The sequence below is a fragment of the Sciurus vulgaris genome (assembly GCF_902686455.1).
Source record: "Sciurus vulgaris genome assembly, chromosome: 6".
Classification (NCBI taxonomy): Eukaryota; Metazoa; Chordata; class Mammalia; order Rodentia; family Sciuridae; genus Sciurus; species Sciurus vulgaris.
Genome location: NC_136466.1, coordinates 90,240,184 through 90,256,305, shown reverse-complemented (window position 1 = coordinate 90,256,305; position 16,122 = coordinate 90,240,184). Strand labels below are relative to the sequence as shown.

At 37.1% G+C, this 16,122-nt stretch overlaps 1 protein-coding gene across 1 annotated transcript in view; it reads right to left on the bottom strand.

Annotated features, from left to right (window-relative positions):
* PCSK1 (proprotein convertase subtilisin/kexin type 1) overlaps window positions 1-16,122 on the bottom strand; it is a 74,643-nt gene that overhangs the window by 21,120 nt on the left and 37,401 nt on the right. The window contains 1 exon segment of the mRNA XM_079143463.1: window positions 2,107-2,195. Within this exon segment, the coding sequence (XP_078999589.1) occupies window positions 2,107-2,195 (89 nt within the window).

The window sequence follows — 16,122 nt, the reverse complement described above, 5'->3', positions numbered from 1 at the left end:
ATCAGACTCATGAATTAAGAACCAGGAAAGGAAAAGCAATTTCAGCATAATATGCAAAAGAGCTCATAGCCTTAGATTTTCACACTAGTATTCATTGTGGAGCCAAGGTAAAAGAACATATAGCTGACATGATCAGTGAAAGTCATATTTATTAAAAGAAAAAAAACTCAGAGTTGCTTAAAAAATGCATTTGGAAGAAAAAGGAAAAAATAATCCAGCTCTGCTTTTCTAATTGCTATACCATCAGTTTCTTCAACTGTAGAATATGAATGATAATAAGAATTCACATGCATTTAGGATATTTATATGCATCACCAGTACATCGACAAATGTAATCATCTATGCTTATAACTAACATTAGAAGTGGGTACTATAATCATCTACATTTTACAGGTGGAGGAATCCTGAGAACAAAGAGATACAATGACTTAATCTGAGACCACAATGTTTAAAAGTGGGGACCAGAATTTGAACTCTAAAAATCTGACCTCAAATCCATCCTATTACCCACAGGGATACAATACCTATAATATACTGTAGGGTAAGAGATTGACAGATAGTGGTACCTAGAAAAAGAAAATTATTATTCAAATTGGGGCCAGACCATCAAAGAGAGTACTAATGAAAACAATCAATAGGGTTTGAATCAGAAGTATTATGTTTCAGTTCTATACTGCCACAAACTAACTTTTGTCACCTTAAGAAACTTGCTTGTGATTCTTTCTCCAAAATAAATGAAGTATCAGGTATAAATGAAGTATCAGCTATAAACTATAGCTGTTTAGTTCATCAGGATTTAAAAATCAATTTCTTTTTCTAGTTGATTACATAATTTTTGTTTCCACCTTTATTTTCTTTAAATTAGCACAGCACTTTGAGAGGACATGATCAAAGGAATCAAGCATGATACTTAAAATATGAGTCTCATGTATTAGTAATATATACATATGATACCTATATATCAACAATATCCCCTCATTCATATTCTTCTTATTTCAGACTTTCACAGTTGTGCAATAAACCTTGAGATTAGTTTGGTTTTCAAAAACTATCACTACAAACAAGATAAATTGTAGAGCATGTCAATTATAACAAAAACTTATTAAACTCTAGGTATACTTTGAATTTGGATATGGATTTCTTTTAGAAACCAAATAAATATACATCCTGATCATCCTGTATATTCATTTGGTTTTTCAAAAAGGAATCCATAACTTGATCAACCTGAAACCCTGAGGTAGGAAGACTGTAAAGGGAGGGGAGCAATTATTGTCTTCTCTGTGCCTGCAGAACCCCTCCCTACCCTTCTCTATTAGAACATGGACTGTGTCAAAGGACTCTCTGACACCAGTGGGAAGGTGGACCAAGAGGGGAGTGACGTTCCACTCCCCTGGATCCAGCTCCTGGTGCATGCAGGGGCACAGCTACTATTAAGTGGTTCTCTATGGCTCCAACTTTCTCTCCCTACTTTCCACTGACCGCCCCTTCTCCTTGTTCCCTTGGGCCAAAAGGTAGTAGCATCTATTTGTTATTCCCTTGTTGGTTTTCTCTAACTCATGTAAATAGTTTCTTTAATTAAAATGTCCCCCAATTAACCCAGTAGGCTTTCTTCAAAGAAAACTGACTGAAACAAATAGAAATTCTATATATTTGTCATCAAAGGCAACCTTTGGCTAAAATAACATGTCTGTGTTTTACATTGTTTTTTTCTGAAGCTGTTCTTTGGTATACAAAGAAAAAAAAAATTCTACAGAATTGAGAGGCAGGGAACGTCTGCCTAAATTTACCTCCTCCTTCTGTTCCCTTAGAAAGTGTTCAATAATATCCCTCTTAAATGAGAACATAGAGAAATTAGATTTCCTTCAAATGCTATTGAACAATCCCATTATTTTCCCTGTGAAGATGTATAGGCTATACTCAGCTATCTATTTTCTAGGAATCCAGATCCATTGATAGGCTTGTAAGTCACACTCAAGTCCTATACCAAATTTTGCACAGAATACATTTCTTCCCCTGGTAGTTGAGATATCCCCTTTACCCAACTGCAACAGGTAATGAAAGCTTCAATCTAAAGTGCCCAACTACAGGAACAACCCTTCACTTTACCTCCGACTTTGGAATTGTATGCAACTCCAACCCCGCACTTGTGATTATTTGCTTGCATGGCAATTTCTCCTGCACATCTGGTTCCATGTCTGAGGATTAAAAAGTGAGAATTATAAACCTTAAGGACAAATGTTTATTTGGCATATAAATCCATGGTACATGAATATATTATCTTTTTGTCAGTTTTTCATTGGCTTTCTTACCAGTACTAGAAAAAAATTATGCTCAGATAAAAGGTATAGGCACTAGGGTCAAGGTATGTAAGTTCAAATTCTGGCTTTGGCCATTAGCCAGTGGTGTGACTTGGGTCAATCACTTATCTTCAAGGGGCTATTGTGAAAATTGTAGGAGATATTTGTGTAGTGTATTTAAAACAGTGTCTGGCATATTTTAGGGACCCAGAAAGTGCTAGATATAAACACTATTATGAGAACTCTGACACTCAAGAGCAGTGTCACAGATGTGACTTCTTCCTCATACTTTTTGGTAGTGAAGTGACACCTCACATTCCTTCCTAGTGACTGCATTGGATTAGATTATCCTGGACCAGTCCTAGAAGAATATGACAGAAGAATACCCCATAAGCCCTCCTTCTCTCTCCTCTAACCATACATCACACTAAAACCTCTGAGGATTTTCTGGTACTAAGAAGAGTTTGAGATTTTCTCAGGACATGATAGACTAGTTGGGAAACAGCACTCTCACAACTCTGACTCTAGCCAGAGACCTGAATGGATTGGTTTTTCAATAAGCAAAGAGGATAATTGATGATTTCAGAGTACTTGGTGGGGGAAATTCATCTCCAAAACATACCCAAGTCCACCTAGACTAAAGCATCAATTCTGAAATTCTGGGGATAATAATTGTCTCATCTCATCACCAGCTCAACTCAGGAGGGCCAAAGAAAGAACATATTCATGTAAATTCTTTTTATGAATTTCTTCCATTGTGGAAACACCTGGGAGTAGTGTGAAGGCCACTGGTGACTTGATGGAGTCACTTATCAGATATGCTGATATAGAGGGAAGGAAAGGAAGGGCTACCTCTGAGCAACAATGTCAGACACCACCACTGGTAGACAATGCCACACCGGCTGTCTATTAATCCAGCCTGGCATGGAACATAAATGTCCTAGATTGACTAGGCCATCCAAAATAATTGTTTAATTTATCTTTTTTTCATGAAGTTTAAAAGACAATTTTATGGTCTCTTTCCACTAAAAAATATTCCTGCTCCTTCATCTTAATAGTGCATAGGAATTCTAAGTCAAAACAATACAGTTTTCTTTAATTCAAGTTGTTCCCTCAGGAGGCAGACATCTTCTTTTTTTGAATGTTAGCATTTTCCTCTCTTGAGGAAAAAACCCTCCTAACTCCTTGTGATTCTTTCTATAATAAGTTCCCTCTCTCAGCTTTCAAAGATTGATTCCGATGCTAGGGATGAGAACTGCATTCTTTCTTGGGACTCTTGAGCTCTGGTTCCAGGAGAGTCATGCAGCTCTTGCTGCCAGGCAATGTTCTATTGAGAAGTAAAGTAAGTGTTGGAGAGCAGAACCAGGGAGTGGAAATAAATGGTGGACTGATGTCCTGAGGACACATTATTTGAGCTCCTGGATCTTGCAACACTGAAAGCTACAGCATCCCTTGGGTAAAAATTTGTAAGCCCTTGTTTAATTTAATCTATTAGCTAGGATTCTTTCCCTTGTCACTGAAAATGTCCTGACCATTCTCTGAAAAATGGTACACATCTGAGCATATAGAAGACACCTAATACTTTGCTGACAGATTAGCTCTCTCTGTAGAGGGAGAAATTTAGTTGTCATCTGCTGAGAAAGGTGCTTCCTGAATCACCACTGCTTATATCTTCATTTATACAGGAGGGGAGACAGGGCTCAGGATAGCAAAATTGCAAGTTTCCAGATTGAGTCTATTGACTCAATCTGTTGACAAAGATCCCCAGCATTATGCCTCTGTCCAAAAAACAAAAAAAGTAATGTGATGTTCCCTATTATTTATCTTTTTATGTACTAGAATACATAGGAATAAATTTTCTAGTAAAGGTAGCAGTAGGATCATGGTACAAATATGATTTAATTATATTTTTCTCCTAATTTTTCTCTAATCCTCATTTCCTACCTCCATATACTGAGAAAAAGGGGAGACCTTATAAAAGTGTGTCTATGTCATTCTTCATAGACCCACAGTTCTTTTTCTTTCCTAAGTCAGGAGCTGAGATTAAAGAATGCTCCATTAACTTAGAACAAAGGTAGTAACTGACATTTAAACAAATTGATTTAAAAAAAAAAAACTATTCCACAAAATAGTTTAAAGACTACTATTATTCTGGTTAAAATATCCTTGTCTCACATGTTATTTAACTAGAAAAATAATCTATAATTGGTGTTGAAATACTGAATGCAGACTCATGCCAGCTTTATAGTAAGAGTTACCTGCACTTTTATGATTTTATTTTTTAGTGACTCCTCTTGATTTTCATAGGAGCATTCAAATATGACTCTATTAGTCTGATTTACATAGTAATAAAGTACAGTAGCAATAGAGGTAGTTGGAAGAGATAATGCCATTGAAATTGGGAGATAATAGGTCTCCAATCACTATAAAGGCTAATAAATGGGACCATTCATTTTTTCCAAATCTTAGGAATTATGTCTGAAAACATGCTAGAGGAGTAACTATTTTTTATTATATCTTCTGATAAATGATAGGGATGCTATCTTTTTAGTTGATAGTCAACAGGACTCTGATAGTTGCTCATTGTGTCATTTTTGAATTGGCTCAGAAAATTGACTTGTCTCTGCTTCTGCTCCTAGCTGATATTATTCTTGCTATTCTGATTTCTCACTGAAATGAGGTCTACCCCAATTACTATGTAAGATGCCATGGTTGACTCTGGACTCTCAACGAGAGTTTGATAGAATGTAAGGGTGCTGTCAGTGTAATTAAATTGTCTGAGCTCATGAAGCTTCTCCACTTACTGGCTGTGTGACTTTGACCGAGTGACTTCAATTGCTAGTGTTGCATTTCCCTCTCTGTAGATTGGGGATAATGACAAGTGGATCTACATCGCTGATTGAAGATTAAGTGAAGCTGTCTCTATACTGGGCTCAGCATTTTGCCCACTACCCAGGGACTGTGAGCATCAGCTGTTCTCTTTACTTTTACTCATTGTACTTACATGTCCACTGCACATTAAATCAGTGGGAGGACAAAGATCTATATGAGTTCATTCAACGAACATCTGTTAAGCAGTCATTTTGAACCAGGCGCTGTGCTAGGCTGGAGATACAGAGATGAATAAGAACAGTGCTCAAGAAGGGAGGCTGTGTCCATGTAGTCTTTAGCAGAGTGCTTGACATATAGGTGTTTAATAACTATGCATTGAATAAACAAATAACCAACTTTATGGGGTTAAGTATAGTTACTCTTCCCATTTTGTGGATGAAGAAACTGAGACTCCTAAAGAAAGAAAAAGTCATCTGGTGTCACCCAGATAGTAAGTTAAAGAACCAAAATCAAAACTCACTTCAGCTTGACTCTGGAGTCTGTATTTAGAGCCAGTTTCTGTGCTACATCCCTAGGAAGAAAAATGCTCCTACTGCTGATTATGCTGCTTGAAAGGCATGAGTTAGCTTTGCAATTCGTAATTTCCAAAGTGTACCATGGCCGGGTTGATAAATCAAGTGCTCAATAAAATATTCCGTAAGTATTTATTGAGGATCTGATATCTTGTATAAGATATTGTACATGTATTTGGGGATGTAGTAGTTAATCTGAGGGATGTTAGGGAAGCTTACATTCTAACCAGAGAGACAGACAGTAAATAATTAATTGTGTATGCTGTTGCCTTCATGATAAATGCCGTATGGGAACTTAGAGCAGAGATTCTGACTTTGTTGGCTCAATAGTCAGAAAGTCTTCCCTGAGGAAAGGATTTGTAAATTGAGCTCTGAAGGGTGAGTAGGAAAGAATTAACTAGAAAAGAAATGAAGTAAAGACATTTTGACAGAATGGTATGTCCTCATAGATAACTTGGATTATTAGAGTAGCTAGAAGGTCAGTGTGCTATCCCTGGAGAGTGAATTATATAAGATAATGTGCACTATAGGGTCAGGTTAGGGCCAGCTTCTCCAGGCTTCCACCAGGATTAAGCATTTGGGGTTTATCCTGGTAGGGTGGGTTTTTAAGAAAGGAGTGATGTGATAAGTCACAATTTGGCAGACATTGCAGAATAAGAGGAGATTAGAAGGAGATAGCAATGTGGACCAGGACAATGGCATTGGAGGCTGACAAATGTGAAGACTTGAAAAACACTCAGGAAAGAGAGTTCATGGACACCATGACTTAAATTGGGGAGATGAGTAGGAAGTAGATCCAGTTTAATGGGACCTGGCTTATGGAGTCCGAGAGCTCTTCAATGCTGTGAGGAAGGTTCCAAGGTGGTTGACAAAGTCCCAGATGTTCCATACAGACAGAGTGAGGTCCGGATAAAACACGGGACGTCTTTCCTTCTCAGTACCTCTTTATGAAGAAGCAGCACTTTCCCCAGAATACTCCTAGCATCTGTCTCAAGTGTAGGAAATTGGGCAGAAAATATATAATTCTTTCTGTTTTTGAGACTCAATGATTGTAGTGGAAATAAAACATTTTAAGAAGTGTATCAGCATCTGTAAACCAGGAAGGTAGTCAAAACTTGTCCTCTGGTAACTAGATATAGTTATTGTCCAAAAAGACACTTAATGAAATGATAATTATGCTGGAACAACAGGGATTAACTGAGTAGTCCTCAACAAATTAGGACAATGGTCACTCCCTCTACTAGGGACCCAAGTGACTGTGTGGGTTCCCTCTCTGATCCCCACATCTGAGTCCCTTCAGTAGGTGAATTCCTACTATCCTCTTTCATGGTCCCTCCTTGCGCTGAATCATCCTCCCTCCTTACAGACCACAGTTGGCACCTGCTTTCTGTCTGCTGGCTGGTGATGCTACATTTTTGCTGAGGCAAGAAGACATGAGCTCTAAGATTCCAGAAATAATAAGGCATGTGGTGTAAGCTTTCTCACCCTTCAGAACCTAGAATCAAGCTGGGGGATTAGTATCTGGAGATAGTTGACTGGAAGATCATATCTCCTGGAGTGAATTGAGAGAACACTGCTCCTGGTACATGCTCCAGGAAAAGTAGATTCTGTCTGGCGAAATGCTGAGAAGTATATACCATCTTAAGTAGTTATAGTACACATCAGGATATGAAGTGGCCCTCTGAGAAATCTTACAATGATAAGATTGAAAAAAAAACATCCTCAAGTTTTTCTACAAATGTACAAAACCAAGAAAACCCTTTAAAACTTACAGGTACATTGCATACTCACCACTGATCAATATGCTTAAGAATGCACAAGAAAGACACAATGAATGGGGTGAGAAATAAAATGTCTCTACATAGTAGAGTACTCCTAGAGTCAGTGGCCTGATTCTCAATGTTTTGGCCACCCTGGGTCTGAATTACACATAAATACAAATGGACTCTTGATCCAAGGGTTTTCTGAGCCACTGAGTTGAACCGTTACTGCCCTGAGAGATTTGGTTCATTTCAAGATAGGTCAAGGGGTGGTGATTGATCAGGATAATTTCCCTCACTTTTAAATTTGTTGAAATTTCCAAAATTTGAAGTAAAAATGAAGTATAAAATCTATGTAGGTGTTCCTGGAATCATGAGAATGCCTAGTAAGGCAAATGTGGAAGTAAAGCTAAAAAGTGAAACAGTAAAAAAAATGGAGTTCAATGGATCAGCTTTAAAATCTTGGCTAAGCTGTGTTACCTTGGACAACTGACTTAACCTCTCTCGGTTTCCAAATTAGTAAAAGTACCTCACTTGCAAGATAATGCAAGCATTAGAAATAATATTCTCCATAATTATTATATCATCATTGTAAAAATGTAGAATGTATGTGCTTAACATTTAATAAACATTCAATTGAATTATTTCTATTATGATTTTAAGTATAGAAGAGAATTAATAGCAGAAGACACACAGTTCTCAGTTGATTCTCATACTATAAATATCTTCTAAAATGTTTGTGACCTTCAGGTCTTGCTAATGATTAAGGCATAACCTAGGAATAGAAATTTAAAATCTCTATTCTACAACTTAACATTGTGTGGGCTTGATCCAACCAAATTATCTCTCAGTACCTTGGTTTCCTATTCTATGAAACAGGGACACTAATATTATTTATCTCATGTTTATGGAATTCAATTAAACAAAACAATAGGCTTTAAATATAGTGAAGAACTAATTGTTTTTCACTGTAATTATTAGAACCCCTTAATGCTTTATAAAATTTTTAAATTTGAAAATGGGTACTCCAACTCTTACACAAAAATAATTAAACATAAGATGAAATTAAATAAATGATGTCCTTTATTCACCAGTCCCTTTCACCTGTTGCCTCTGGCTTTCTTTGGTCTTAGGGTATTGGTTTTTGAGTCTCAGCTATCACTGTGAGCACTCTCTTACCATTGCAGTCTAGTCTACACTGGCTTAAATTAAATTGTTTCCAATGTGGTTCGTAGATTCACATTGGAATTACAATCTCCAAGGCAACATAATCTTAGCCAGGGTATTTCCATCTTCTTCATTGATTCTGATATTTACAAATCTTCATTAGATACAAATGTTTGACTCTAAATTCATTTTTTTCATACCACCACAGTAATAATAAGAGCTACAATTGCACTAATGACAAAAACTAATGTGTTGAATATTTGCTATGTACCACACTAAATTATTTCTCTTCATTATCTTATTTAATCCCAACTGCAAATGTTTAAGAGGTGGATGTCATTATTGTATATCAGAAAATAAGACCCAGAAGGTAAAGTAACCTGTTCAAGGGCACACAACAAGGAGGTGGTAGAGCCAAGATTCAGACTCACTCCAAAGTCTACACTTCTAGACACTCTGTACTGCTGTTTCATTTTTAGACTTTTTTATTTGCCCTTTAGGAATTAGAACAGAATAATTTGCAACAATTTATTGAAACAACCTAAGGCTTATGGTTTATGAATTTTTTTTTTTTTTTTTTTTTTGGACCAGGGATTGACTCCAGGGGCACTCAACCACGAGTCACATCCCCAGCCCTTCTTATATTTTATTTAGAGACAGGGTCTCACTGAGTTACTTAGGGCCTCACTCAGTTGCTGAGGCTGACTTTGTAACTCATGATCCTCCTGTCTCTGTCACCCAAGCTGCTGGGATGATACGTGTGCAACACCATGTTCAGTGGTTTTTTGATTTTTGTAAGGAAAATAGAATCATAAGAAGACGGTGATTCATTCATATCCCTGAAGTTTAGTGAGTACTAGTAGAGAGTGAACAAAGTTAACGTCTGTATGCTCAGACCAGATGATAAGCATCCACCTGGAATGAATGCCCTGATGAGCAATGTGGCTTTGATCCACTTCAGGAAGCCTGATATAATGTAGAGAATCTCACAGGTGAGTTTATTCCTTTTGATCTCTTTATCAAGAGAACTTGAAACAACTCATATTTTTTTCATTACAAATCTCTCATCATTTTTGGTTCAGAATTTATCCCACCCAAGAAGCTTTTCTCATCATGGCATCGTGTACTCCACCTTGAAAGTGACAATCATTTATGTAAAAGTGACTGTAAACTGAAATTTGTGCATGAGGTAAGGGGAGCATTGGACCTTGCAAGAATGAGTTTGGGACTGGGCACTGGTGGGTCTGGAATGATGATGCAGGAAGGAACTGTAAAGTATTCGGGGCAGAATCAAGACTGGAGCATACTCTTCTCACATTGAAACATCATCTAGCTTTGTCACTCACCTTCCACTGGGAATATTAGGGACAGGAATAAAGGAATTGAAGGAAACAATTGTAATAAGCCCGCAGGGACAAACCTAAGAACATTTTCCCTATCTCTTTCTAAGAACAAGAATTCCTTTAGAGCTGTGGCCCTTTCTGTAGATAAATATTTAATGAAAATACCCACAGTATGGGGTGGGGAGGAGAGTAAAATTGCTTTGTAACATTCCAGGTAAATTGAATGAAAATTGCACAAATTGTGGAGACATAGTATAGAAACCAGGAAAATGGACTTTGCCTTTTTGGCACATAGCAGAAGAAAGATGGATACATGATGACTGTAGTCACCTCCTTGATCATGCATTGATGATACAGCAATGCTTGAAAATATCTCTACATAGCAACATGCAGGCCTCGTGTACAAATTGCAAGTCAAACACCTAGATGAGCAAAAGTTACTTTATTCTTTATATCAGAAATTTGTTTCTGATTAGTTGCCTTTCCAATAAATGATGAGAACTTTTTCTCAGTAAATTATGTTTCTCCTTGCCCTAAGATCACATTGAAGTTCTGAGAGAAGATAGTGCAAATGTCAAGGCACTGGATGAGGTAGGGATCAGGTAGTGTAGAGGTCTTTTCTGTATCACTGTCTATCAATGCTGGTATCAGTAGAAATATCCATTGCAGTCTTCTGTCTACTGATGGGCATGGATCATCACCCCATGCTGTTCTTGGTTCTGTGTGAGTCACTTCCACGGTCTGCTATTATCTCCTAAAAAAATTAACTAAACACAATCATTATCTGAGGCTCTGCTATCAGAAGAAATGTAGCTAAGCCAATTCTTTAAAAAAGAATTTCAAAGTTTGGGCAGGGTCCAAGTCAAGTTATGGGATCAGCATTAAGAGGTATACTGTTTAATATTAGCTGTTTTTCCATACTCTAGTATATGAATTGAGGCTGACATGACTACAGCCACCTTGAGTCCTAACAAGAGTAATCCTAGTAGGATTTTCCTGCATAGTTTCCTAACATACTATAAATAGACAAAACAGAGTGTTATGATGCACTTTTCAACTGAACTCTGGCTCCAAGGATGTGCCTGATTCTTTGGTATTAATTTAAGGTAAACCAGGTACATTCTAGCTAGGATGGTCACTTTTGTCATAACCTCTATAAACATGCATCATTCTGATCCAAACTTCAGGGATCCAACTGATTTTTCTGCCACCCAGGACCATGTTTCTGTCAGCATGTCACCAGTAAACTTCATTCAGTGCAATCCTATACCTGTCTGCTTCTGTTTGGCATCACCATACTTTAGTCTGGTCCTCAAATGTTAGGAGTGAGTTGATCTGGAATATTTGGGTTACAGAAAACACAATTTGAAAGGGGTGGTACTGGTGAAATGAACCAGTTACTTTTATTGTATTAGTCAGTTTTGTTACCACAGTAAGGTTGTGTAACAAATTATCCCGAACTGATTGGTTTGAAACAGCAAGCATCTATTCTCATGTTAACAAGTTGACCAAGGGACAAGTTCAGCTTATTTAGGCTGCATCAGGACAGCTCTACTTTATGCTGTGAGTTGGCTGAGCTGGACTTGGTTCTAGAATGCAGATTTGATTTTAGATCTGTTCCATAATATTTGTTCTGGAACCAAGCTGAATGGGCAGTAGCTCCCTGGGGTAAATCAAGAGCCAAGTCAAACTGGGTATGCACATTTCAGACCCCTGCTTGCATTGTTTTCACTAATATTCCATGAACCAAAGTAAATCACATGCCTAGTTCAACTACAATTGTTCAGGACAGTGTACACTGTTCACAGGGCAGAAGGAGCAGACTGAATTATCCAAACTATGATTAATATTATAGCGCTATAAATTACAACGCAGTTAAGAAAATGTTTCCCTTCATAACAGGTTTAAATCTGTATTTAAGAATTAATGGGGGGGGGTGTAGCTCAGTGCTAGAGCATTTACCAAACTTTCACAAAGCACTATGTTCACTCACCATCGCCACACACACAAAAATCAATGTTGTTGGGATATGTGTTTTTGTACTCACAGCTTTCACAAGGTTAATTCAATAGTTATTGAATGAACATTCAAAAGAAAGCAGACTATCATGGACGAACAACTAAATTGTGAGATGTAGTGATAGATGCTATATATATATATGTATATATATATATATAAAATGTCACATAGCTGTGTGTGTGTGTGTGTGTGTGTGTGTGTGTGTAATGAATAATATCAACCTTATAAGGAGAAGAATATCCTACTACTTTCAACAACATAAATGAAACAGGAGGACATTATGATAAGTGAAAAAGTCAGACAGAAAGAATATTGCAAGATCTCTCACATATGGAACTTCAACTACATCAATCAGAGTAGAATAGTGGTTACAGGAGCAGGAAAGAAAGGTATACATCAAAGGGGTATGGAGTTAGTTACATAGATGAATAAGATGTACCAAATAGCATGAGAACTAGGGCTAATAATATTGTATTGTGTATGGGGAAATTTGCTAAGGGAGTAGAGTTTAGGTGCTTTTATGACAAATAAGAAGGAGGAAAAGGAGGAGGAGGAAAAAGAGAAGGTAGAAGAGGAGGTACCTAAGTGAAGGAGGCAGGTAAGTTAATTTTCTTGGCTGCAATGCCAACTTCTTTATGTCTATGTATACTGAGACATCATGTTGTGCATCATAAATGTATTAAATAGATAAATACATAGGTAGAAAAGAGTCATATTACCAACCTATCCTGAGGGGAAAACTTTGGAGATATATGGATCTGAAGGACAAAACCCCATTATGTTCATCTTCTGCAGTTCCTGAAACAGTATTTTAGTTTAATTGATGTCTCTAAGTTAGGAGAAAGGAATGTATTCGGGGGGTTGGGGGGATGCATCCTCATAGTTGGAAAGACCAGATTCTGAGATGGTGGGTGGAGATACCAGTAATGGAGATTTGAAACCTGAAGAAGATTAGGCCTGAGGATGGAGGTCCAAAAATGGGTATTGGGGGTTCTGATGAGAGGACCTCAGGGAGGGATTTAATGCTTGGCTACTTTCCTCTGGTCTATGAACCAAATCATGTTTACTGAACTGTTGTAAATCATTTCTCTTACAGGTAGTAAGTCACTTTAGTTTTGTTTGCTTTTTTTTTTTTTTTTTGTGGTGCTGGAGATTGAACTCAGGGCCTTGTGCCTGTGAGGCAAGCACTCTACCGTAAACTGAGCTGTATCCCCAGTCCCTCAACATTTCAATTAAGGCTCAGTCATACAACCTTGTGTGTTATCAAGAAAGTGAAAGCCTGGCCTAAGAAGGATAATGAAACAGGTTTTATTCAAGTGGATGCTTAATTTGCCTCCTAAAAAGCCTGCTTTCCTGAAAGGAAATTAATTTATTTTTTAATGTAAATGTTCAACTTTTCTTTTTTATATTCCAATTAGGAAACACAGTATAAGGGGAGTTTCTGTTTCTGTTGGAAACATGAGCTCTTTTCTGTTTTTACTTAGTAAGAAACCATTTATTCTTCTGATTTATATATTTTACATATTCTGGTTAATACATCAAGTGTATAATGTGGGAGTTCCCTTAAGAATTCTAAGACCACACATGTTAAACTCAGTTATACATTATATTAAGATATAAGACAAATGTCATTTTTAATATTACAACACATACATATTATACTTTTTTCATTGATAGAGGAACATGCCTTTCAAAAATATTTTATTGGATGAAACTTTCTTTTTCTCAGGAAAACTTTTGGTTCTTCAATATAATTTATTTGCCTTTTAAAATTCTGTTTGATAAAAGCATCAGTACATTATAAATGCCTGTAAAGAAAATATACCTTAAAATTCCAAGGGAAATTTTACATAAGTTTCCTCTTTAACATTGTCACAAAAATCCACACAGGCACTAAGAGAGACTGACAAAAATATTTTATGTCTGAACAATAAATTCCAGGTTGGAAACATTCAAACATGATTTTATCTAAATATTAAAGCTTGTCTAAGAGTGAACCTTTGGCTATAACTCAATGAGTTGGTTGGGGTTTTAACCAGAAAAGATAATATTGGGAAGGATTAAAAGAAAGCTGCATACATTTAGCACTAGATTAGGAATGGGGAAAGGATGAGCTGTAATTCCAACTCTTTAATTTATTACCACTCACTGGCTTCTCTGGATCTTAGCTTTCATGGGTTTGTTGTTGTTGAAATTTAATCTAGTAATTACTAGTTCCTTTTAAAACTTAATACTTTGTGATGTGCTGTAATATTCAAATTTGATCTAATCCCATGTATCAAAAACATGTGACACTTCCAGAAACAAAGTGATACTGCAAGTGTTTTAGGGAGCAGCCTCCAGGCATAGTGGGTTTCGCTCTGAAAATAGCTTTGTTCTGCACGAATGCAAATGGTGGAACGGAGGGTCCAAGTTTGTCTTAATAAGCCCATTCCAAAGCATAGGAGTTGTCTTCCTGAACTAGTTCAATGTTACGGGTAGCCCTATGTTCAAACTCTGTGGAAGGTTTGCAAACAGCAACTTAACAGGAGGCTATAGCGTTGTAGGTGACTGGAGACTGAGCATATTGATAGGGAGAGGCTAGGAGGTTGGCAATCAGTGAATAGTAGAAACGAACACGCAAGTGAGATGAGATTAAATGAATATGTCAAACTAGATTTCAGGGACATTTTCAGGGTCTGAAATACATTTTTGCCTATAAATGTAACAAATTAATTAAATCATAGCAAACTCATGATATCAATGATAAATTCTCCCTGGAAAAAGTCAAATGTAGCTTTTGTCCTAATTCATTCACACTTTGTACATGTTCATTCACCACATGAGTGGACAAAATCAAGTACTGGATATTGAACACTAATGAGTAAGGTGGCCCTTGTAGATAGTGTGGAACACGATGGGGTTCTTGGATCTCAACTCTAACTGGGCAGCTGTTAGCTCTAACCAACTCTCACCATAAGAGAAGGGGGCTTGAGAATCAGGTTTTATGTGAAATCTCATATTTCCAATAATTACTCTGACTTTTAAAACATTCTGCATACCAAACAAAACTTATCAGAGCTACAAGTGAGATCTATAGATTGTCAGTCTATGTCTCCTGATTTGAAGCATGGAAGGAATTTGGTGAGAATTTGGATACTACCAGCTATAACCATTGAGAAGATTCTGTTTTGCCTAGTTGACACTCAGTTTCAAAGATCCAGAAAAATATGTTCTCATGAGCCAGGCACAGTGGCTTGCCTGTAATCCCAGTGGTTTGAGAAGCTGAGGCAGGAAGATCTCGAGTTCAAAGCCAGACTCAACAAAAGCAAGCTGTTAGCAACTCAGTGAGACCCTGTCTCTAAATAAAATACAAAATGTGCTGAGGATGTGGCTCAGTGGTTGAGTGATCCTAAGATCAATCCCTGGTAACAACAACAACAAAGTTCTAATAAACACAATTTAAATTAAATAAACAAACAAACCTTCCATTGACTCTCTCCACTATGAATGTTTTTCTGTTATTACATTGGTTCACCATGTTGAGTGGTTACCTATTATTATTAAACAAATTTATTATGACTAGGAGTTCGTTGAGTCTGAGTGAAAGTTTGTTCTGAGGAAATGGTGTAAATTAGTCCTCCGAATATTGAGTTTGTGGCTGAGAAAGGAAACAGATAAGGAAAACTTGAAGAAGGAGAAATAGGAAGACCATGGTACACAGCATGAATCACAATCACCTTTCAATCCATAAAGACCTCTGTGTGGCACATCGAGCAAAGAGGAATGCTCCAGAACCACTCTAGATACATGAAACACTTTCCAAGGTCAGTTTCTGGGACTAAAAAAAAATCCATTCTTTTCCTGCAATGACCAGATTGCCCCTCCTGGAATGCATGGTATTTTGGAATAAAAAGACCTAAACTATGGGCTTAATAGTAACTTATTCATTAGATGCTTTCCGCATGCTTCCTTGGCAGCAAAATTCAAAGAACCAGATGACAAAGACAGAGAGCTAGCTATAGAAACAGTGCTTCCCCTTCCTTAGTTTTGCAGATTACTTTTGAAATGAATGAGTTTCCCAGGTTTTCCATTTCTTATGAGAAATGAAATGGACAGGCTCAAGGAGACATTCTAGTCTGGCACGGGGGCA